This window comes from Erithacus rubecula, assembly GCF_903797595.1.
Source record: "Erithacus rubecula genome assembly, chromosome: 4".
Lineage (NCBI taxonomy): Eukaryota > Metazoa > Chordata > Aves > Passeriformes > Muscicapidae > Erithacus > Erithacus rubecula.
Window position 1 is genome coordinate 5,053,036 of NC_136686.1, and position 25,619 is coordinate 5,078,654.

A 25,619-nucleotide genomic window follows, 5' to 3' on the forward strand; every position below is an offset into this window, starting at 1 on the left:
AATCTCTCCATGAATTGCAGCTGTACTGATTACTGAGGAGTGGAAACACCTGTGCCTGCCCAATGAGGATGGGTGTTATAAAAGAGTGGGTTAGCTGGCCATTAATCCCAGTTGCAGTTTGAGTTTGAGCTTGATACCCAGTGTCTGCTGCAGTTTGGGATGGAGTCTGCTGGCTGTGCTGTGAGGAGGTAAGGAGCATGCAGCTGTGCAAGGGACAGAAAAGGATGTTGTATGAGGCACAGACAGGGTTAGGTGTCTGTCTAAGGGACAGATTTGGCTCAGCCTGTCATGCAGAATGAAGAAAAAAACTTGCAGAGAGGAGCTAGTGCTGTGTGGAGCTGCCTGTAAGGAAAGGTGTTTAGTGCTGTGTGAAGCTGCCTATGGGGGAAGGAGACAGAATTGTTAGAAAGAAGGTGTGAAAAGCTTTCTAATAAAGGCCTGGTGGTGATGCCAGTCTAGTCTGTCTTGTCATAAGTACTGCAACATGTAATTGCTGTTGTGATGACTGAGGTTATGAATGAAGTGTGGTTTTGAGAGAGAGGTGACTTCTTTCATGAGCCTAATTTGAAATGTTGGGAAGCCACAGACTTCTTTTTTTAGCTGTTGTTATTGTTTGTGTTGTGTGGCTGATTTTTTTTTTTTTTTTTTTTTTTTTACCTTTTTCAAGTAACAATTAGGCAGTTTATTTACAGAACTGGAGTTCATTCCTGTAGTTATCCATTTGTTCTGGTTACATTTGCCATATGCCTTTTCTATTAAAAGGTTCACTGGCACTTTCATGCCAAACTGGTTTTCCTCCTGTGGGAAAAAACTGAGGTAATTTGGGTTGTTTTACCTATGAAATAGAAGGCTTTGGGATGACCTAATTTTGGGCCTTCCAGTCCTGAAGGGAGCCCACAGGATAAATGGAGAGAGACTCTTGACAAGAGCCTGGACTGACAGGACAAGAGGGAATAGATTTACACTGCCAGGGAGTGGGTTTAGACTGGATATTAGAAAAAAAAATTGCTCTCTGTGAGGACTGGTGAGGCCCTGGCACAGATTGCCCAGAGAAGTTGTGGCTGCTCCATCCCTGGAAATGTGCAAGGCCAGGCTAGATGGGACCTGGAGCAACTTGGGATAGTGGCAGGTGTCCCTGCCTATGGCAGGAGGTGGAACTGGATGATCATTAAGGTCCCCTCCAACGCAGACCAATCTATGATGCCATGATTAAGAAAGAAAAGCTGACTTTAAAAATTTATTTTATTTTCTTTTTATCCCACACCTACTGTGGCTTTATTTCAAGGCTGATACTGTTCCTCTTCTGATGAGAAAAATTTCTTTCACTTTAGCAAAATTTTTGTCTGCACTTTAAGATATGAATTGCTTTGTCATTCCCATAAGGAAAATAAAGAACATAAGAAATTCAGACTAAGCATTAGGTATTTCCCCATGGAGTCTGTCAGGAATACATGAATAAAAGACTGCTGAGGTCAGTTCCTTTAATATTCCAAGCTGAGGCTGCTCCAGCTGCAGGCATTTTACTGATGGAATATCTAAGGAGTCCATAGAGGATTAAGGTGTAAACAGAGACAGGACTACCTAGAAACGCTCATTTCAAGATTGTCAGGAGTGCTAAGGGGGAGCTGTGAATGTGGTGCTCAGGGACACTGCTGGGTTCTCAATAACACTGGGAATTACCTACCCTCATTAGACAGCTCATATTCAGAGCAGGTGACCTAAAGCTGTAGCTCTGTCTTTGAAAAAGAATTAAAAGACAGAAGGAAGGAAAGGAAAGCAAAGGAGGCACCCCAAGGGATGGGTTTGCAGTGCTGCTGAGTCTAATTGACAAACATGTTGTGCTGGTGTAAAGTCCTCAAAGATTTCATCGAGCATCAGCTTCCCAGTTCAGCTCAGTTTGGTTTGTCATTGCTGGGGAACATGGTAAAACAAGCTGGGACTTGATGGCAGCCAGCTCACCCTAAAAATCATCAATCAGCTCAAGCTTTTGTTCACAGAGGGGCACAGGTTGGATCAGATTAACTGCAGTGTCAGGTTTAAATCACAGAGAGAACAATTTAATGGAGACAGATTTAAAACACGGAGCTTTGTCATTATGGGAAAAGCATGAAAGGAGCAGTGACAGCTGCTGTGATTTCAGCTTCTTCAGTAACTCTTGTTTACAAGTGAGAAGAAGTAAGAGAGTCCAGCCTAAGGTAATAATGGATGACATTGTTTTATTGCTTGATGTACAAATGTTTGTATTAGGTTGTGACATACCTGTTGTGAGGAACTGAAAATAAACAGAAGATTAGTTTAGTATGTTGTACCATATGCCATCAATTCCATATGATATTTTTATTGCATTAACCATAATTTAAATTTCTTTGGAGAAGCAGAATTAAGATGTGTCATTCTTGAGACTGTTGTGTGCAGAGCTTCAGTTATCCTTGTGGATCCCTTCCAGCTTGGGATACTCTATGAATCTATGATTTTATGATGACAATTTTTAATGGAAGCAGTATCATTATTCTTGCTTCAAAGATAAGACCCTGGTAATTTAAGAACGTTAATGTGTTTTACAGGTTTCTACATAAATAATTAATTTATGGAATCTGGGTACCTAGGGTTCTGCAAAAGATTTCAGGTTGACCTTTAGGTTTAAATGAAGGGCTTTGTTTTATATTAAAAATATGTATATTATAGATAGCTGGTCTATCTTTTAGAGCAAAAGAATATGCTATATAGAAATGCAATGAATTGCATTACTCTGAAATCAAAAGTCCTACCTCATTAAAAAAGTGTTTCAAACTAAAAAACTGATATTTGATGCTTTACTTTAAAGTGACTTTCTGGAGAAAAATCACTGTGACAAGTTACTTGTTGCTGGGGTTCTGATTTCATAGTGTAACCCCCCTGAAGTGATGAGGTTGGGAAATGATTTCCCTGGTTTTTATTCTCAGAGGGCATTGTTTTGGAATTGTATCTGAACACACAGGTGAGTGAGTGATGTCAGCAGGATTTGGGAAGGTGCTTAGTAACTGTGATTATGAACTACACAAGGACTGAGAGGTTTTGGTTTTCCTGGATTGGCCTCCAATTCCAGGCAGCACAGGGATAATGTTTCACCTGCAAATTGGTAGAAACAGGTGGAGCCCTTTCTTGAAGGGAAGTTCTTGCAAAGCTTTCAGGGCTTGGCAAGCAAGACAAAAATCCTTTTCCATCATGGTCTTACCAGGGCCAGTGAGGGGGTTCTTTTGCCCTGCTCTGGGCTGGGTTGGCCTCACCTTGAACTTTGTGTGTGGTTTTGGGTGCCAGAATATAAGGAAGATCTAAAGCTGTTAGAGAGTGTCCAAAAGAGGGACATGGAGAATGGTGAAGGGCCTGGAGGGGAAGCCACACAAAGTTTGAAGTGAAGACACTTGATCAGATCTCACAGCAGTTCTGCAGCTTCCTCATGAGGGGAAGAGCAGGGACAGGGTCTGATCTCTGCTCTGTGTGACAGGGACAGGACCCAGGGAATGGCTGGAGCTGTGTCAGGAGAGGGTTAGGGTGGATATCAGGGAAAGGTTCTTCCCCCAGAGGGTGCTGGGCACTGCACAGGCTCCCCAGGGAATGGTCACAGCCCCAAGGCTGCCAGAGCTCCAGCAGTGTTTGGGCATTGCTCTTGGGGGTGCACAGGGGGGGATTGTTGGGCGGTCTGTGCTGGGCCAGGAATTGGACTGGATGATCCTTGTGGGTCCCTTCCAACTCAGGATATTTTGTGATTCTATGATATATTTACCTATCAAATTGGGTGTTTTTTTTTTTTTAATGCCTATGACTTTTCAACATATCTAGACCTACATTTCATCTGTGCACCTCATTTGGTTTAAACCAGCTTATCTGGTTCATGTCCAATTCCTGCTTTTCATGTGATTCCTCTTCAGTTTTTGGGTCTGGGAATAACCATATTTTCTGTTGTTGGAATAGTCCTGAGAACAGATTGATGCATTAGAAAAATCGGTTTGAGCACTGATTTCTGGGCTGTCATATTTTTTTTTTGCCAGTCTGTTTTCTGGGAATGATGGTGTTGCTGAGATCCTTTTGGCTTTATACAGTCAGAGAGCTGTTTGGAAAATCCCCATGTCCCCAAATTCTATTTGCATTCAGTCAAGGACACTTACTCAAATGTTAGGAATGATCTCAAAAGGTTCTGGCAATTACATCCTTAGCAACACAGTGCCTTAATTCCCTCCTATGTAAAATTGCATTCATGAGTCTTATCCAGCTTTTGAGCACACTTAGAACAAACAGCCTTGTGGGATTTTTTTTTCTTGTTTGCTAGGAGCAAGTGCAGCTCTTAAGTGTAATAGAAGTTGATTAACAACTTTAAAGAGCCAATTTACTAGCAAGTAATCTGAATGTTAGAATTTTGATGTTAACATATCCCGAGGTTTTGCAGTCTTCTGTGGAAGAAGGGAGCCAGAACCCACGACTGGCTTGTCTGTTTCTATCAGACTTGGACTGATTGGTTCATCTGGTGGGTTCTTTGCCCAAGTAAATGTATTCAAAACCTTAAATCACCCATTCACTTTGCATTAATTTTGCAAAAGACAATGCTTTCCTGTGCTTTATTAGAGCAGGAGTGCTTTCGGAAGTTTTATGTCAGCACCACTCACATTGGGGATTTGGTATTTATCTTCCCTGGTTCAGCCTGCAGTGGCAGCATTGGACATTCCCTGTGGCACTGCTCAAGCCTGGATGGAGGCCACAGCACTGAGGCAGGGCTCAGTTCATTGTTCCTCTGTGCTTTTAGCCCTTCCTCAGATCAGGAGGAGTGAAGTGCAGGAGTAGCAGAGTAAGTGCTATAAAGAGTAGAATTAATCTAATCTAATTCCAGGAGCATAAAAGTTTTGGACATCTAATTTATATTATTGGAACAGGATCCTTCTCAAGACAAGCCAATAAAAATACAGGGGTGCTTCCACAGGGAAATTTGTTTACCTGGAATGTTTAGCTGAGATGGAATTAATCCTCTTCCCACTCCATGATGCAGGGGGTTTTCTTCACAGGGAAAACTCATTCATTTCCTTTACCACTAATACTATTCTACTTCAGGGATGTTGCCAAACTTATAAATTTGTTAAACATTAAAATGTTGTCTGTGTGATGACCACAGGCAGTGATCACATCCATAAGGAATTTATGTACTATTGCACTTAGCTCCTTTAAATGTATTTCAGAAGTGGGTAACTGTAAAAAATTAGTTACCAAGATCATAAACATTTCCTTCAAACTACAAAAAAAAGGCTTTGAAATTTATCACTGGAACACTTTATGTACTGCTTTTTATTTCAATGCAGCATGACTGAAACTTGGTAAGAATCCTGGTGAGTTTTTCTTGCTTTGAGAGCATTGTTGAGAAATGAAAGAGAAAACTGTATTCAATGTCTCATGTCATCAAAAGTTAGTCCTCTTCAGGTAATACAAAAGAATGGTCCTGAGGGTTGTTTTTATTCCTGTGTGACTTATCACAGCAAATTCAAATGTTTACAAGAACATAATAAAATGAGCAGGTGAGAAAGCATTGCAAAGAAAGGGTATAAAGAAAACAGAGGATGCTCTTCTGACTGAGGGATGGCTGAAACATGGCCAAATCTGTATTTCACTCCTTTCTGTGGAGGTTATCCTGGGTCTTCTAATGGAGAGAGACTATTGGCAAGGGCCTGGAGTGGCAGGACAGGGGGAATGGATTCCCACTGAATTTTTGGATAGGATTTTGGGAAGAAATTCTTTCCTGTGAGGGTGGTGAGGCCCTGGCACAGGGTGCCCAGAGCTGCTGTGGCTGCCCCATCCCTGGCAGTGTCCAGGGCCAGGCTGGGCAAGGCTTGGAGCAACCTGGGATAGTGGAAGGTGTCCCTGCCTATGGCAGAGGTTTGGCAAGAGACGATCTTTAAGGTCTCCTTCCAACCCCAGCCATCTAGGACTCTATGATCTGCATGCCTCCCCTGCTGGCACAACAGCCTGAGTGGTTATTTGGTGAGAAAATGAGAAGTTTCTCTTGCACATGAGGTTTATAATACTGAGGAGGATTTGTTGCTTAGAGGCTTGCCAAGCTTGGATGAATGGAAAAGTGGGAGTGATGGAAGTGGGAGCAATGTGCCTTTTGAGAAGCTGCAGCCCAGCATTTAAATCAGGAAGGGCTTTGCAGATACCACCATGGGTGCAAAGGAATAACTGCTTGTCCTTTGGCCATTGCAACAGCATATGTAAAAGCAGCAGCCTGCAGTGGGTGAGCTTGTATTTCCTCCTTGAAAACCCTGGTTTCTGAGTGAAAGTAGAACTGATCTGGGTTGTTGACAGATTTCAGACCAGCAGGGAACATGCCATTCTTTGGCTGTATGAAGGAGACCACACTGTATTTTTGCTTTAGATATTCCCTTAAGACAGCTGGGGAGTAGGGATGCCTCCATCAGTGCCCCATCACACATGCACAGCATCCAAAGGAATAAGAGGATAGACAGGAGGGAAGCTAAGCTCTCTCATTATCCACACCAAAATAATCCACAAACTCATTATCCCACAGAGCAGAGCAACTCTCCACCAAAGCCCTCAAGAACCACAGACCAAGGTGCCACAGTTTAGTCCTCATTAACTGATATATAATGCCCAACAAGAAACCAACCCTTGAAGAATTAATTAATTTTCATTTTCCAGTCTGTCAGTCTTGTTGAAGAGATTTTGCTCACTGTATAGCAAGGTCGCTGTGACAAATTTTGACAAAATCCAAGTTCAAGTGTTTTTTGATTTCGCAAGCACATGAGCTCAGTGAGAAAGAACAGACTGAGATGACAAGGAGAACAGCCAATCCTGTTATATTTGTCTTTCTTATTACTGACTTGCCATGATAAATATGGAAAATTATATTTGGCTAGAAGGAGGCTGAGAAAGGGAACAGATGGCCACCAAAAGAATACTAGAGCAGCTAATAGTCACTGGCATATTTCCGGGAGAAAAATTTAAATCTGAAGCCAAGCAGAAGCATTATCCATTTTTTTTCTGCTCAGGGCACTGTGCATGGAGCTGCTCCTGCTATGCTCTGACTAGATGAAGGTGGGCTTCCTGAAATGCCTTCGCTGAACGGAATAAACAGCTCCTATCCTGCACTTAACAGCTCTTGCAGTAATGCTGACAGAAATAGTTGACAAGGTGGGGAAAACGTTTGTGTTCCTACTGGATTTTGAGTGAGAGAGTGTATTTGCTATGGCTTTTTAATGTGTTGTATGATTTAGGACCTGTGTTGTATTTTCTCCATGTGTTCTGCAGGCTTCATTCAGTTTTGAGAATGGGGAGAAGAGAATGCCTGTATGAATGAGGAGACAATGGGGGGTCTTTATTTTATATAGCTGAGTATTTAAAGGTTTCCAAAATTTTAATGTATTTCTGATTTCTCTGGTAAACGTGATACTGAAAAAAATATTGATATTTTTGGAAATTGTGGAAGCATGTCATGATGTCTGATTTTACAGAATGCTGTAAACCTAAAACTTTGAGACTGCAGGCTAGGTGGTGGATGAGGACTTTGATCTGTTTTTTAATGGTAACTGTAATGAGCAAGATGATCCAGGATTTAAAGGAATAGCAGGAGATGATAATCTGGAATTGCAGCATTGGAGCTGTAGGACAAGGCTGAGTCTCACAGGAACAGGGAAATCAGGAACGGAATGGAGTGGAATAGTAACAGGTGCTGCAGTTTTTCTTTGGAGTGCATCTGCCAGAATGAACCCAGCCACAACAGCTCAGCTGCAGAGCCCATAGGGCAGGGGTTTGCCAGAGCAGCTCTGCTGGGTCACCTGGATCAAGACCATCATTAAAACCACTGTGTGGATTGTCCAGTTAATCCACCTGCTCCCCATTCAGCCACCAGCAGCACTGGTGTAGGCACAGATCAGGTTTTTTTACAAATAAGTCTGTTATTTACCCATTTGGGGAAATTTTATGAAGATCGGTCACTTACTGATTTTATTGAATAAATTGCCTAAAGAGCAATAAATCCTTAGTAAGCAGATTTTGAGAAAGGAGGACAAAGAGGATCACATATTTCCATGGTTAATAAAAGGCATGGATTGGTTTTGCTTTTGTACTGAGAAACGTCCACCTCAAAATCTTGTTCATTTTTCCCCACTGAATGGAAATTAAATTGATTCCAAATTCTGGCAGCAGATCTTGGTGCTCACTCATCCTCTTCCTTAGCAGTTCTTGCTCAAAGACATTTTTTTAATTTTTCATGCTCTGTTGGTAAATACACTTTAAAAAGATTTAGTAATATAGACATAACTACCCGGATTTGGAAAAGTATTGCGAAGAAATAAAATGTCGTTTTGGAGTGAAGGTTCTGCAGTGCTCATATGTGGAGTCATTTTTAGTTTTCAGTGATAGCTTTTTCTCTGTAAAATCCTGGCTTTGTATTGACTTGTAGCTAGAAAAGCATGAAGCAGTGAAGAAACTGCCTTTAAATGAAATGTAATATTTTCATTAACTCCAGAAAATGAAAATGATATCTTTCTGGAAATGAAGTACAAATGAAGTGTAAGGAAAAAGTATGACATGTACTAAAATAATAGTCTTACTAAGAACTGGGCTGATATAATTAGTAGCCTTTTGAACGTGTATCCCAGACTCGCCTTCATAACAAATGATTGTACCTTAAAATGCTAGATATGTAGATTACATGAGAAGATTCTGTAGTTTGTCTGGAAAAATACTCTGGCACCAAGTTTCCATGGAATCATCATCTGAAGAAATTCATACAAGGATAACTTGGTGCTCTGGGCAAACTGTCATACCCTGGGACACTCCTGTTTAGGATGCAGTAGTCTAGTGGCCCTTTTCTGTGGCATTTGCTGTGCTGGCACTGGGAATATTTTGGATTTACAGCATATCATCCCTTAACCCTGGCTGCATGATCTCCAATTCAAAGGTGGGAATTACTGTGTCCAGCAAACACAGGTTTTGGTACTTACCCATTCCTGTCATTCTCCTGTGCTTCACAGCCACCCATGACCCTTCATCTCAAGCCAGAACACTTCAAGTTTCTTCAAAAATCTGAAGTTTACGCTTGCAGAAGGGTTTGTGTATTTTTTTTTTTATGAGCAGGAAGAGCATACAGAGAACCATTATCTCAAGCTGGTCTGCCCAGCTTCAGTGGTATCTTCCTGGCTGATGGTGAGAGAGCTGAACCTGTCAAGGGGCAGTGTTTCCTCCATGTGGTCAAGTAGATTTGTACACAGAGTTGTATTGCTATATTTACTTTGGGAAAATGTTTTAGTGTCTAAACTAAGTGCACATGCAAGGATGGATATGCCACAGCCTCTGGAGTCAGTTGAGAGGAGGCCATCAAGGTGATCAGAGGGCTGGAGCAGCTCTGCTGGGAGGAAAGGCTGAGGGAATTGGGATTGTTCAGCCTGGAGAGGAGAAGCTTTGGGGTGACCTCATTGTGGCCTTCCAGTTCTTGAAGGAAACCCACAGGAAAGATGGAGAGAGACTCTTGACAAGAGTTTGAAATGACAGGACAAGGGGGATTGGCTTCACACTGACAGAAAGGGAAATTTAGATTGAGTATGAGGAATAAATTTTTGCCTGTGAGGGTGGGAGACCCTGGCAGAGGTTGTCAGAGAGGCTGTGGATGTCTGGAGCCAGGGGCTCTGAGCAACCTGGTCTGGTGGCAGGTGTCCCTGCCCATGGCAGGGGTTGGAACTGCTTGGTTTTTAAGGTCCTTTCCAACTCAAACCAGTCTGGGATCCTGTTCAGGGCAGGATATGCCAGAGCCTTTGTCAAGGTATATTCAGTTTGATCTCCCTGTTTGTAGAAGTGCTAATGTGCCCTGCCTATATCATGTACAATGCTACTTAGCATGTTTATTAAAAAACTACTGAAAACACCAGCAAACTCTTTAAAATTGTGAGTTGCTTAACACTATCCCCATGGGTATTTTTGGTATTTATTGCTAATACTATCTGCACATTGGAGCCAATGTTCAGTAAACTTAAACCCTGATTCTGTTTTTATAAAATCTGTTTCACAAGCTGAATCAGTCTAATGCTGCTTTTAGCAATGTATGGGCTCACAATCTACCTCATGAGGCATTTTAAAGCTGTCCTTCCAAGCAGACTCACTACCAGCTTCCAAGTACATATTTAGGGATGGTAGAGGGGCCCTTTCCCCTTGGCTGAGCACAAGGGCACACCAAGCATCTGAGAGGCATAATAACAAAATAAACTGTCTGTCCTAGCCTACAAAACAGTTGCTCAACTGAGGCATTGCATTTTCAGCAGCTTTTGTGCCCCCCTCTCACACCCTGTGTTGGCACAGGTATTGCCATAAATGAGGGAAACACAGAAACCATACGGGGGTTCCATAATTTTTTTTTCTTCAGAATAATTTTTATTAAAGCCTGGCTTCATGTTTGCAGTCTTCCCATGTGGATGCTTTTTCTCAGTCTCAGCTGGCTGTTCAAGAGAGAGATCATCTGGGCTCTAACAGAGTCTTCCATCAGGTATGTGACTCTTCAGCTGACTTCAAAAATACCTGAATGCTTGTTTTTTAAATGATCTCTTATAGTAAATTAATATGGGCAGAGGCAAATCTTCTATTTCCTCTGTGACTGTATGGCTGTCCCAGATGCCTGCAATTATTTTGGTTTTGCTGTGTTCAGTAGCATTTGAGGCATTTTTTTCTACCAAATCACTTTTGTTTCATGAAGCTTTTGGGAAAAGTCTACTGGAATCCCAGTTCTGAGGTTTTAAAGGCTATTCCATAGTATGGAAATAAAAAACTTAAGTTGATTAGCTTAAGAGCATTGCTCCTTTGCTTTTTGAGAAAATATCAAACCTCACCTTTGTCAAAAGCTTTCCAAATATGTCTCTACACTTCCCTGAGGAGAAAAAATTCACAAGTTTTATGTGGGTTGTAGCTTTAATTCTCTGGACCTTATTCTGCATTTCACAGTGCATAGTTGATCTATTTCAGTTCTATTTCAAATAATTTTTAAATTATTTACTGAAGAAATAGCCTACCTGAAAGTGTTCTTTGCTGTTAAGAGTGTGATGTCTTGGACTTGAGATACTGAAGACATTGATAAGACACATAAGAAATTCATAAAACTGTGCCCTTAAATGACTGACTATAATGAATGATATAAGTGTTTTTCAAATAATAAATGGGAAGTTAGGAAGGACTAGTAGCCCTGGATTTTTTAAATGAACATAAGCATTTATTTTTAAGCACAGTTTGCTGAGAGCTTACCTTTGCTTCTCTAATAAGGAGTGCAGCAAAGGGGCCCAGTCAAATTGAGCTCCATAGGAAATGAGGGGGAAGGAAACATGGAGGAACCAGTGCAAGGAAGACTTCCCACTTCCCACTGGTGTTTGGCAGCAGTCCAGTCCCAGTTTCTCTTCTGCCACTGGGAATAGCTGATATTTTCTGCCTTTGACAGCTCATGCCTACTTATTACTGTATGTGGGCTTTATTTTCCCCACTTGCTGGAGTCTTGCTGCCTGGAAAGGCTGCTGGGCTTCCAAACACAACCACCCTCTGCAGCTGAAGCAGACACTGCTCTATGCTGGATGGAAGTGTTCTTGTGAGGAATCTCATTCCCCAAACTGTGCTGAATTGCCCAGGCAACCTCCTGCTGCCCATTAGTACAGCTGGAGCTGCCTTAGCATCTGCTGATTTCCCCTTTGCCTTTAGGTGTCAGAAGTGAACCACACACATTTTCCAAGTATTTAAATCCCTCTGGTGTTGGTAGGTGTGGCACAGAACTGCTTGCTAGGTCGTTGTGACATTTCCTTGTGCTTTCTATTTAGAGAGTCAGTCGTGGTGTCCTTTCCCTCCCACATCTGGAAGGTCAAGTGAAGCATGGTCTGGCTGCAGACACTGCAAACCCTCCTGCCTTTGAGAGCAGCCTGCCTCAAATAGCAAACAAGAGCTTGAAGAGTGTCCTCCCCTCTCTTCAGGTGAGTTACAAATCTCCTGGATATCTTGTTTGCCTGGTGATCCAGCCTCTAAGTATCACTGAGAGAGTGTCAGTGGCAAAGTGTCACAAGTGTGTAAGTGTGGGGGAAGAAAGAAAATGTGTCAGAATTAGAGACAAGTACAAAAAGTTCTTTCATTTTGGAAAGAATCCATTTTTACCTCTCATGTCCTTAACTCCAACCCCAAAAGCACCAAGATACTTGTATTGAAGTGGTATCAGTCAGACCTTCTTGCCAGGACATGGTAGACTAAGCTTGCCCACTTGTTAGTCTGTATCCCATCACCAGAGTAGTCCTTGTCTTGCTAACTATGTGCTGGTTTTTGAATATGGCTTTACTACCCTTCTGATACTGACAAACAATGAGCTTTTTTTTATTTTGTTTCCATTCAGCCCCACTTCTATGAGGACTTTCTCAAAGGATGAGCAATAAATAAGTTAAGGAATCATTTAGGTTGGAAGGGGCCCTCTGAAGGACATCTGGCCCAAAGTCTCACTATAAGCAGAGCAAACCTGGAGCAGGCTGCTCACATTATGATCCATTTACCAAATCCATCTCCTACTCACTGGGCTCCAGTGTCACAGGCCCTGCTCAAGGCAGAGTCCACGATGCTCACTGCTTTTCTCCCACTGTCCAAGCCAATCACTTCATCAGGGAGGACAACCAAGTCATTCAGACACCCATTTGTTGGCATACCCTTACTGGTTATTCCATATCAACTTATTGTCTTTCACTTGGCTTGGCATGGTTTCCAAGAGGAATTGTTCCACAGCCCTCCAAGGCTGACCAGCATTGGTATAGATAGCATTTCTAGAGATACTGAGTGAATCTGGAAGATGAACTTCCATCTCTCATTTCCAGACATTTATCTTTCCTGCTCCAACAGCCTTTAATGCTTTTGGCAGAATTTGCTGTATGAATAAGCAGGGTGTTCTAGTGCCCAAGCTTGCTTGTTTTTTCTCAGCACAAAATTGACATAGAACTTACTCAACTAATCCAAAATAAATATATTGCAGCTTTTTCTCTGTGGATATAGTAGTTCTTAATTTTCAATTTTTTCTTCTGCTTGGCAGGAAAATGGAACTCAAGGCAACTTCCCCCAATTTAACCTTCCAGACAGTGTTCCTGAGAGTGATACCAGAGTCCATACAAAACCATCTGAACTGGAAAGCACCAGCATTGGGGTCAAACTGCCTATGACAGCTTCAGGTAGAATATCCCTGGATAAACTGAAAGGACTGGAGTGACAGGCTGCCTGCACAGATGAGAAGTGTGTACAGTCAGGACACTCAGGGACCAGAGGAGCCATGATAAATGGCTGCTGAAATATTTAACAGTTTAGAGCACAGCAATACAGATGGGACTCAGTAACTTCTAATTATCCAGCTTGGGGAGGCACCTAATAGGAGAATGATTTGACTAACACAAATACAGAAGAGAAACATGCAGCATAAAAAAGAATGTCTATTTGTCTAAGACTTAAGTGGGGTAGGTGGCAGCAATATTCCATTACAGGGATAAAACCCTTTCTCACTTCCTTGTGGCTGTGTCCCATTTTATTGATGTGGGCTAAATTGCATTTTTGGGAGTTCTCAGATCTAGAAAGTTTGACAGAGTTAATCTATTTCTAGAAGGAGTCTAGGGGAAAAAAAAGTAGTGGCCTTTTGCTTTGAAATGATTTAGCATCCCTGCATTGCTGGATGAAGATCTGCCACTGTTTAACAAAACACCCACATATGCATGCAACACATTGATTTATAATGCTCCTGTCTGAATATACATCCACATTTAAATGATGGGAGTGGAGGTGTTAGGGCAGCTGAAATTCTGTGCAAGAAGAATCAGAACTAGGAGAAAACCAGATTTGGGCTCCATTTAATTCCTAACCTCAGGCATCTGAGCTTGATGATTTTTATCAGGAAAATGAGTACTTGAATGCTTTGATTAGCTAAACATTGCCTTATTAATAAAATGCCAGTAATCAAACCAATAAAAATGTAGCTCTTCATGTGAGTTATGGAGCCTAAGGAAGCAGAGAGACAACAGATGGGATTTTCAAAAACATCTATGTACATAACTTCCCTCACAATTAAATAATCTTTACCTAAGCTCTTAGAAGTCATGCTGACAGATGATGAATGCTTTATTGAACTTAATACTGCAAGCCATAAAAAAAAATGTATGAAATTGTAGAAGCAGAGAAATCTTAGTTGGAAGGGAATTCTAAGAGCTGTTCTCAGTATCCTGCTCCAAGTGGTGTGCTCTAAAAGCACTGGTGTGCTTGTAAAAGCACTTTATTGATTTTGTTGTTGTTGTTTTTTTGTTTTATGTTCTTGTTTTCTGATTTAGAAGCCTTGAAAAATTTTAGAAACCAGTTAACAGTCTATGAGCAAAAAGAAATTTTCAATTATACAGAGCTCTGGTTTCTTGGCCTGGAAGCTAAAAAGATTGAAGGTTTGCCTGAAACCCAGAATAATAATTGTTATGATGATGAGCATGGTTCCTACTTAAAGGTAAGTGGAAAAATTATGGTATTTCTTTTGAGCTCAGTACATTTGTGGTGGTTTTATGCCAACTCTTAAGTGTTGTCTGTGAGATGTGTTGTTTCTAGAAGATAAATATTCACATAGTGAAGACATGCCTTTTAAAGATCGGGGAGAATTCACTTTGCATGTCATGCAGGGCTGATGCAAGGTAGCTGGGTTCTGGAAACATCACTTGAGGTCTTCCTTGTTACCCATATTTGATGTAGACTTCACCTGTAGCTAGCCCATCATCTTTCATGGTCAGCAGACTCACACACATGAGCTACTAGGAAGCCTGGTCTTTGATGTGCTCTTTGAATTGAATTCTTTATGTTCTTTTGAAGGTTTTACATGACCACATTGCCTACCGCTACGAAGTCTTAGAGGTCATTGGGAAAGGGTCGTTTGGGCAGGTGGCCAAATGCTTGGATCACAAAACCAATGAGCTAGTGGCATTGAAAATAATAAGGAATAAAAAGAGGTGAGAGATCTGCTGACTTTAAACCAGTACAATCATCCCTGTTTTATAAGGGCAAACTATGACGACGTGAACAAATGAAATTCAAACTCCTTCATTAAGCACAGTGAGGGCAGAGTGAGGAAAGAGGATTTCAGGAGCTGGCCTAGACCCAGAGGAGAGACAGCCTAGGAAAGCACAGTTCCTGAAGGCTCACAAAGAGGTCTCTGTCTGTTGCACAGTGAATACACAACGCAGGTAACCAGCTGTGCAGGACTGAGAGCAGGGAGCATCCCCATAAGGCTCCAAAATCACAGGAATATGCTGAAAGGCACCCATCACTTCCCTGAATATGAAAAATTCTACACTCTGGTCCTAAGCAACCTGTTCCTGTTAAGTGGCTGGCTACAAATTTGTGAACTTGAAGCAGAGTCAGTGAAACAGATGTTCAGCTCTTCCATTTTCCCTCTGTGAACACTAAGTGCAAAGATGCTTTTCAAAGCCCACTGTCTGACTGTGGTAGGTGTGAAACATGGCCCTGTTCAAGGAAAGTGAAGCATTCCTATAGACTTGAGAGCTCCAAGATTTTAGTCTGGCAGCTCATTAGAAACATGTTTATTTCAAGGTTTGTTTCAGACAAGTTCAGTTAGGTACCTGAAGTGTTATGTAAGGCCAGAGTATTTAGACTAGGAATCAAGTGTAAGAAATCAAAATTACCATAGTTAACAGGGTTGAATGAAACATTTTAATAATTGTCCCACCTGCTGATCTTAAAGTAAGCTGATGGTGTTTGTAGCATTTGCAGAAATACAAATGCTACCCTGAGTTGATGTCACCATTCCCATGTTATGTGATATTTCAGATTTCACAGCCAGGCTTTGGTAGAAGTGAAGATCCTTGATGCTCTGCTGAAGAAAGACAAAGATGATACTCACAATATCATCCACATGAAGGAATACTTCTACTTTCGGAATCACTTCTGTATCTCCTTTGAACTGCTGGGGTAAAGTTTATTTTCCTTTACACACACCTTGAGGAGAATTGTAGGTCTTGTGCCTTACAAGATTTAATTTTTATGTCTTCTTCAGAAGAATTGGCAGCTAGAAAGGAACACTGTCTAAATACAGACTGCATAACTGAGCCTTTGATCACCCAAGGTGAACTGAAAAAGGCCACGTTCAGACTTCACACGGGCAATGACATGATCCAACCCTTATTTTCTGTGCTGGGTATTGAAGTCTTCTTCTCTGAAAGACCTGTGAGGAAAAGAGTAAATTCAGGACTGGTAAACTTCAGGGTTTATAAATATGAATAATACCAAATAGTTTAAAAATAAAACCGCATCTTGCTTTTTATGAATCTTTGCTGGGGATCTTAGGAGGAATTCTGGAGGAATTTTGGAGAAGTCAGATTATTTATTCATCTGCCTCCTTGTAATCAGGGAATCATACTGGAATTATCCAGGCTACCCACACTTCCCCAGCCCTTTAGAGTAAAACCCCCATTGCTGCATGTGTTAGACTCTGCTGAAGATTCAGCATCATATGGCCAGCTTGATCCCAAAGAAACCTAAATCCCTGGTGTTGCTGCATGTGAGGCTGTCACTTACAGGCACACAGGGTAAGGGTGACTCCAGGGGAGACACAGACCAGTCTTTTCTGAAAGCTGCTATGGAAACACAGGGAAATGGGATGGCCACTATCTTTAGCACTCTACAGAGGAGTTGAAGACCGGTTGTCAGAAAAATGTTTGTCTGGTAAAATTTTCATTGCCTTTAAGATACTGTGAAAAGCTTTTGATTTGTGATCTTTTCTATTAAGTCTTGGCAACTTTAATTCCAAAGGAATGGGCCGTGCCTGCCACCAGTGGACACTCCAGTGGGGAAGGCAGAAAGCTCCAGTTGGTCATGTCCTTGCAGACTTGTGCTAGTGCTGAGGACACCTCTCACAGGGAAGAATTTATTCCTAATATCCGATGTAAACCTATTCCTTTGTCAGTTTGAAATCATTGCCCTTTGTCCTATCACTGTCAAAATCTTTCTCCTCTTTTTTATATGCCCCTTAAGGCACTGGCAAGCTTGAAATGAGATCTTCCACAATGTTTTCTTCTCCAGGCTACTGGGCAGGGCTACTGGAAGTTGCTAAGATGTGATGGTCAAAAGAGGGATATAAAAACCTAATGAGACCTGAATTGATGGGGGGGGTTATCCAGAAATACTTAATGCTGGTTGAAATACTTTAGACAAGAAATACTTCCTCAAGATACCAAAGCAAAGAGAAATGACAGCAAAAGGAGATGGAAGAAAATTTATTTTGGTTCCTGAAGGATTATTGTTCTTGGTGAAAATCAGCATAGCTGCTTAAAAGCAGAGTTTAGCAAGCAAGTTCACTGATTTTACATTTGCTTTAAATCTGGGAGGTGTTTGTGCATATCAACTGCAGAGCAGCATTCTCAGGGAGGAAAATAGCTGTCATTTTTCTCTGCATGAGTCCGCCATGTGGGAAGACAAGCTCTTAGTTCAGTGGAAGCTAATCATGCCTTTAAAAATAAATTCCCCAATCTCTTATCTGCTCTGTCTGCTGCTTCTTCCTCCCCCACAGAATAAATTTGTATGAGCTGATCAAAAAGAACAATTTCCAAGGCTTCAGCCTGTCTTTGATTCGCCACTTCACTCGGTGTGTGCTGAGGTGTTTACAAGTGCTCTACCAGGAAAGAATCATTCACTGTGATCTGAAGCCTGTAAGTAAATCATTTCATCACCTGGTGTTCTGTACAGCATAAGTGAGCTTATCCTATTCTTTATTGGTTGTGTATTATGTTTGTACAGAAGCTCTAATTTATTTTGGATTATATTCATGCTGCACTCAACTGATTATTACCATTGATTCAGTTCATTCACTGAAGCATTAAGTGAAATAATTGGGTTTGCAAACATATGCAAATATGAATCAAATTCAGGTCATGACTTTTTGCCTAGAGAAAAAGGAAAATACTTGTGAAATTAAGTATCTCAAGATGAGGGATATTGTAATGCAAGGTGTATTCACAAGGCAGCATGTTTCAGGTTATCCTCTTAAGTCATTAACTTTTTAGGCATAACTATAAAATTAAGTAGCCTAATAAACTGCAAAGGAGATCTGTGGAACAGTATTTAGGGTGTTCACCTGTTTCTGGAGAAACATCTGTCATCCAATTCCATCTGGTTTGTTTGCTAAGCATTCATGCTAGGTGAAACATTGCTGTTTTCCTTAAGCCCCAAATCTAAATTTTTGCAATCTTCTGCGATTTCTGAAGGATCTTAATTCTATTTTTCACATCAGGTGAAAGTTTCTCTTGATTTTTCTTTTCAAAAGGGCAAATGAACCAATAAAGAAATAACTAAGTTCTCAGGTAAAAATGCTAGGGATAAAATTCTGTTCTCACTCTTAATGTATCTTGATTTAGAGTTCTGAGAAGTCACATACTGTCTGTACCCATTGCCTTGCCAATATCTTTGCCAGACCAATTTGCAGTGAGAAGAGAGTCTTGCAAGCTAACCCAAATATCTGAATCAAAGACAATTAGCCCAAAGGGAAATGTGTTTCCAGGCAGCCACTGACAAGGAATGACGTTGGCAGCATCAATTAGCGTAGCCTATATTTAAATAGAGCAACATATTAGTGAAAATGTAGTGAGTTAACTAAAAAATAATTTTGTTCTCATTCAACAGTTGTAGTTTCATTTATATTGCCTGAAACTCCCATCTGTTATCCCATTTGCCTGCTATGATATTTCTCATCACAAGGTAGAATGTGGAGTTTCTCTGGCCTTTATGCTAGGTAGTCACTGCCTTCAAAGTCTAGTTTTGCAGTTGATCCTGGTTTTCCAGCTTTGATCAGCTCCCTTGCATTGTGAGGGATTCAGTATTAGAGTCCTACCATGAGCATGAAGGGATATCAAGCTGCAGAGAGGGGATGCTGTTTCTCTTACCAGACCCTGATTGTGGAAGTCAGTCCTTGCCTTGACTTTCACCAGTAGCAGCTTCTCCTTCCTGGCACATGAAGCATTTCCTTATGAGCTAATTACCCAGGAAACCACTTCATCATTATTTGTCATCCACCTGGGAAGTGTTCAGCCCTCCAAAGCCCTAACATATAATCACTGTAAAACTGGTTGATAAAGGTAACCATCTGTTTTCTGAGGAGTGGAGAAGGAAATCCTTCATTTAGACAGACTTTTTATGAGGATAAAACTCAGCTCTGCAGAAGAGAGCCGAAGGCTGTGTTTGCTTAGCAGTGCACTTATGCCTGAGCTGGCTGCTTAAGGATCACTTCTCCAGCTGGAATTGCAGGAACCCTGTGCTGTACCCACTTGTACCCAGCTAAGAATCCATAGGACCCTGTCCATTTATCCCTCCCTTGAGACCTGTGCATCACACAGGTGGGGAGAGGTGAGCTGGCATAGAGTCTGGAGCAAGCAGTGCAGAGAACTGTGGGGTGAGGCTCCTTCATGTCCAGGGGCTTTCTGTACTTACAGAAGGGTTGTTCTGGTCCATTCAGCACAGCATAAAGCCAGGTGCAGTTTGACTTTTACTAGATAAGCAACCCTGAGTTTTGGGGAGCACACTGGCTCACCTGCAGCCTGGGTACCTTTCCAAATCTCCCCTCTGCTTTGCACAATTGCACATTATTGGCTGCCTCCTCATGTTAGCAATTGCATTCCAAAAAAGGTCGAACTTTCAAGCTCTCATTTGCAGAGAAGTATAAATGTGATTTGCACTCTGATTTTTCTAAGTGTTCACTAACTTAATATGGTGCTAAACCCTTCTTTTTTTCCTGTGATTTTTTTTTTTTTTTCTCTTTTTAGGAGAACATACTACTATACCACAATGGGCAAGGTTCAGTCAAAGTTATTGATTTTGGATCAAGCTGCTATGAAGACCAAAGAGGTTTGCAGAAAAGTCAAGTTGATGTAATTTTCTTAATAAGCTTTTTTAATTTTAAATAATGTGGAAAAAACCCTAATTCTTGGTTTGGGCTAATATACTGACCTGTGCCCTTAATTAGAACCTGATGAACTGTTCAGCCACTGGTGGAGCAAATACTGGTAGAGACAAGTAAGATATTACTATTCTTTTTTATTATCCCGAACCTGATCAGCTCTTCTACTCCTGTTAAAATCAGAATTGCACTTTCAGGAGTGGTTAGCTGGAACAAACTTAAGAGGATAATCCAAATATTTCCCTTATCAAGAAGTTTGTCACATCCAGAGAGCCTTTCTCTGTGAGATGGTTGAATTATAATTGGTACTTTGTTTGAATACCACAGGGAGGGAAATAGGAACTGTGCTTTTAATTTAGGAACTGTTGATTTGATGCAAATGGAACACCTTCAGATAGGAAAATGAGCATGGATAAACTGAATCACAGCATTAGTAGAACAATTTCCTTCAGTGGCACTTGTTGAAGGACAATTAATAGAACAGTGGAAAGTGTTTCACCCATTATTTTTTTGGATGGGATTAGAAAATGTTTCCACAGCCCATGTGAGCAATCTGTGCATAGACAGATTTGATTTCTGAGCATATGCCACTTTTCTGTGAAATCTGCAGTTGACATTTCAGTCCCAACTGTGATGTTTTGCTCCTTGTCTGGTTCTTGATCCAGTGTACACCTATGTTCAGAGCCGCTTCTATCGCTCCCCTGAGGTGATTCTTGGTCATCCCTATGCTATGGCTGTTGATATGTGGAGCTTAGGCTGTATCATAGCAGAGCTTTACACAGGCTACCCACTGTTCCCAGGGGAAAATGAAGCTGACCAACTGGCCTGCATCATGGAGGTAACTGTTGGGATTGGTTTGCATACTCATTTGATAAACTGCACCACCAGAAACAAAAGAGAAACCTCAAGCAATAATGAAATATGATTGGCTGTGGTGTTGCCTTTCAGAGATTTAATGTAGCCAAATGGTTCTTTGAGCCAGAAGGGCCCCCTGAGCCTCTTTTCCTCCAGGCTGAGTTCCCCCCCAGCTCCATCAGCTTGTGCTCCAGCCCCATCCCCAGCTCTGTTCCCTTCTCTGAACAACCTCCAGCCCCTCAATATCCTTCCTGAAGTGATAGGCCCAGAGCTGGACATGGAATTTGAGCTGTGGCCTCACAAGTGCCATGGAGAGAGGGACAGTCACTGCCCTGGTTCTGCTGGCCATGCTATTTTTGGTACAAAGATGTGTATAGGCAGCAGTAAGCAACCCCTTAATTCCCTCCACAATAAGAGGAAATACTTTGCAGATATTTCACAGTAAACTGCAACATTGAGCTTCCTTTCATATGGAAGGCAAAATACCACCTCTCACCTGATGGTTGTTGTGTATCTTCATGAAATGAGGAGTAACTCTATGAATTCATTTTCTGTGAAGGTATTGGGCCTTCCACCAGCTGATTTTATCCAGGCTGCATCAAGGAGGAGAACATTCTTTGGTAATTTCTTCTGATTATTTGTCCTTGCTGGATCTCTCCCCGGTAGTTAATCACTAAGTAATAGCACTGGTAGAGAGTAGGATCAGAGATCTTTAGCTAATTCCTAGCTGATAAAAATACTTCCAGCAAGAGGTATAGGGGAAAAAAAGCAAAAAAGATAAAATGAGACCTGGAGCTCTGCCCTTCATGTTTTAGGGGCCTCTAATTGCCAAAGTCATAGATAAGTTGCTCCTTAAAAATATTGTTGCTGAAAGGAATGCAGTGGGCTCTGGGAACTAATTTACACTGTTCACTTCTCTGTGTATAGTATGGGTTTGGAAATTGCTCAAAACAAACCAACAAATTGTAGGATGTGGTCTCTAGGATTTAACCAATCCTGCTTGCCACAATTCTGGCAGATTATCAATCCAACAGGGCAGAACTGGATTTAGTGGGATGGACATGGTTATACTGTTTATGCAATTTAAGTATTTAGTGAAGGTTTTTAATGCCATTTTTTAAGGGTTTTTTTTGTTTTGTTTTGTTTTGTTTTTTTTAAGATTCTAAAGGTTTTCCTAAATCCGTAACTAACAGCAAGGGGAAGAAGAGATGCCCAGACTCCAAGGATCTAAGCACAGTGCTGAATACCCATGATACTGGCTTCTTGGACTTTTTGAAGGGATGCTTAATGTGAGTTCATACTTTATGCAACAAGCTTGTTTTGACTTTTGCTTTCATTCTTTTCTGCCTTTAAAATCTTTATATCTGTTGTGGGGTTTTTATTTTTGGTGGGTTGTTTTTGATTTTTGTTTTCCATATGGCATCATTTGTACAACTATTACTATTGACAGTTTAGTATATCTGCTTTAGAAGCAACTTCAAATTTTTTTATAGCAGTTCAGTAGCACTTGGCTAAAGAACTTCTAAAGAAACTAACTTGTGGTTACATGGGGAGGGAAGAAAAAATCATCCCACTCCTGTTTCATAAGAAGGTTGCTTTCAGTGTTCTCTGTTTGCTGAGTCTGAATCATTGATCCATTTTGGTTAGCTAGTTTAATCAGAATTTTGAGAAAATAATTTCAGTGGAGCAAAAAACCAAACCTTAAACAAGCAATTTAGGGTCCCTACCCTAATAGAACCAGGAAGTGCATGTTAAAAACTGTTTTGTTCTACAGAAGGTTTGATCAGCACAGTGCTGACGTAATTAGATTTTGAAGGATGGAGAAGATTACATAAGACTTTTCCATGATTTTGGGATAAAAAGATAAAATTATTTTGTTTCCAAAAAATGTCCTCATGACCTAAATTTTAAAAGACAAGGCTGAGTCTTTTGCCTTGTCCTAATTTTCAGACAGAACTAGTTGAATAATGATTTGTCTCCCGTGGATTTAAGGTGGGAGCCTTCCCTGCGCATGACTCCTGATGAAGCGATGAAACACTCGTGGATCCAGGAGCCAAAAATATTCCGGAAAGCACAGGCTCCAAGGAAGATGAGTGATGGCTCCTTCTCTGTGCTGGAGAATAGGAGAGAGACTATTCGTAAGCATGTGCTACCTCAGAACTAAGTGCATTTATAAGGGTTTGATTGTCTTGGTGTTTAGTGTCATCTGCCTGGAGTAAGGGGAGGTCGGAGTGTGGAGATAAGGGATGGCCACTGAAATGGGGTGGGTAAAGGCACCATTCCTCACTTGTGTAGAAATGCATGCCTTATGTTTTAGTTCAGCTGCCTGCAAGAAGAGTGGGAGTGCTGAAGATTCACATGGAATCTTTTCCCTGCTGGGAGCAAAACCTTCTCTGGCACTACACCACAGTGCATGTCACTTTCAGAGCAAAAGAGGGCAGCAGTGGTGGTTGTAAGATCCCAGAGAAAACTTGCACCTCATTTGCTGGGAGTTTGTGTATCCTGTGTTTCACCTGCTGTTAGAGTCTGCAGTCTTAACCCTCTCATTTTAATGATTTATTGTTGCAGAGAATCTCTGGAGAAATGCAGCTGACAGAGTGAGGAGTGAACTGGCTGATAGACTGACTCCCTTCACAGGCACAGCAGAAAGTGATGTGCAGAACACAAGGAAGCATGCTATTCCAGAGAAATATTTGGAAAACCACATGGAAAAGCCTATTAAATATGATCAAGCAGAAAACAGTGGTGAAAGAGCTCTTCCAAAAACTTCTCTCTTTTTCCCACCAATTAAGTAACACCAAGCACAAGCTATGATTGGCTCAGTTGCATACCTAGTGTATTTTGTAGGTATTATTTGTACTCAGGAATATAAGCTATATCTGTCTGTTCATGGGCTGTGCACATTGTAAGTATATTTAATGTTCTTTTTACCCTGAAATCATCTAGTCAACCAAAACAGAGTTTGAGAACCATTTGATTTCCTCATCTGCATCATTGTGATCAGAGATTCTTCACAACCAGCAGCAATAAAATGGAGACTGTAGAGGTGGAGAGTGGCTTATTCTTGGTGTTATAACAGACTTCAGAATTTTATATTTTTCTGGATCTAAAAGGACAGATGTGTTGACTGAAGAATCAGAATCCTTTTACTTACAGCAGTCTAAGTCAGGAATAATTAATGGATAAGATTACTGGATTTACTTATGTATAAAAAGTCAAACCCAGCATCCTCATTTTCCTCCTTTTCCCATCTTCCTCTTTTTATAGTGAAGCTACTAGATGGAAACCATTGTCACACCTTCCTAGCAGATTTAGAAATGTAAATTATGCTCTTTAGCTCTCTAGCAACAGAAAAGCAGAATGGTATTCTGGGCCTATTTCTGCAGAGACTCAGCAGGAACAATAGATTAAAACAAGCTGGTTTGATTTGGGAAAATTGTATTTCATTGCAAGTTTAACTTAATACTCTGAAAAAACCCCAACAAAAACCAAACTAATTTCCATGATCCCTATGGCTTATGTGTTTAATTTAGGTATTTCACTCTGCTCATTACACCAGATTTACTGGAGTTGATAGGTAGAAATTCAGTTGAAAAGGAATAATGAGAAAATTGTCCTACCACAAGCAGCTGCTACTTGAGCAGTGTTAGTGCAGCAGCCCCATGGGAAAGAGGTACTCAGAGATGCATAAAGTCACCATAACAGCAAATTCCCACAGGCCCTTTTGCAAAAGGAAAATCCAAAGGATATGGAAATGGTCCTCAGATAGTTCTGTTGTTAGAGGAGTAAACAAGCCACCTGACAGGTACAACTGAATCACTTAATAGTAGCAGTCACCTCAGAAAATGAACTGCTGTGATCATCCCCTCAGCTTCAGGAATATCCTGGGCCTCCTGAAGAAACACCTTGAAAACAAGTGATCCAAGAAGGGCAATAGTCCATGATTGAGGGTAATTGAGTGAAGAATTGCAAGGGTATTTTGGCAGATAAAAACCATCCTGTTGTGCTGCAGACATTCCTGACAAGCAGGCCAGCTTGCAGTGCCAGAATTATTTGTGCCTCTGGTGTCAGAGAGACTTTTTTGCAGCTGAACACTCCTTGGAGACCATCAACTGCTCCCATTCACAATCTTCAGCAGAATGATGTACTGGAAAAAATGAGTTTTGTTATGGCACAGTACAGCCAGGGTGAGTGCACTGCAGAGTGTGGACAGAGCCCTCATCACCTTTCTCAGACCCTTGGAGCAATAATTTACTGTTTTGGTGCAGTTGCTGCTCATTCTTCATTTGCTGTGTCACATTCACTTCTTTCTTAGGCTACCCTAAGTTACAATATCTGATTCTCACAACTGAGCACTTGGTTTTTGTCTGCTCTACCTCAGGGGCAAAGTTTGGGATAAGTTATGTTGAGGTGCTCTTGAGCCCTGGAATGGATGTCATCTTGGTGAAAGGTGTAAACCACATTTGATAAATGGGGTTCTGTGCTGGAGATGTATTTTCTTCACAATTAATATATTTCAGTAGCTCTTTGTGGTAAGCATCATCATATTTCTCATGGCCTATGCTGATGGGTTTTCCAAGGCATTCAGTGTTGAGGGAAAAGTGGCAAAGCTGTCTGAGCATCAGTTTGATCATGCTTCTATCAGAAGGCAGATGGATGGCATTTCACTGTAGCTGCCATGACTTTGCTGTCTTCCCTTCCTTGCTGACCTGCTGTTCTGTTTTAATTCCTGTAGCCTTCATGGTGCTCTCCATCTTCAAAATCCTTCCTAATAAGGACTCTCATGGAGAACTGTTGGACTTTTTTCAAA

At 41.2% G+C, this 25,619-nt stretch overlaps 1 protein-coding gene across 3 annotated transcripts; it reads left to right on the forward strand.

The window, feature by feature from the left end:
• The first annotated feature begins 1,561 nt into the window (after positions 1-1,561).
• On the forward strand, positions 1,562-23,854 carry DYRK4 (dual specificity tyrosine phosphorylation regulated kinase 4). 3 transcript variants are annotated; one of them, XM_079304228.1, is made up of 14 exons: positions 1,562-2,195; positions 10,433-10,516; positions 11,826-11,975; positions 13,067-13,202; positions 14,343-14,506; positions 14,863-14,999; positions 15,838-15,978; positions 17,576-17,714; positions 19,821-19,902; positions 20,620-20,792; positions 21,369-21,429; positions 21,969-22,098; positions 22,802-22,947; positions 23,378-23,854. In XM_079304228.1, the coding sequence occupies exons 1-14, from the start codon at positions 2,061-2,063 to the stop codon at positions 23,602-23,604; spliced, it is 1,905 nt and encodes a 634-aa protein (XP_079160354.1). In that variant the 5' UTR covers positions 1,562-2,060; the 3' UTR covers positions 23,605-23,854. The 3 variants fall into 3 exon arrangements, with proteins under 3 accessions (XP_079160354.1, XP_079160355.1, XP_079160356.1); XM_079304229.1 differs by lacking the exon at positions 1,562-2,195 and adding an exon at positions 6,827-7,170; XM_079304230.1 differs by lacking the exon at positions 1,562-2,195 and adding an exon at positions 6,895-7,170 and having other exon boundaries at positions 13,110-13,202.
• The last annotated feature ends 1,765 nt before the right edge of the window (positions 23,855-25,619 follow it).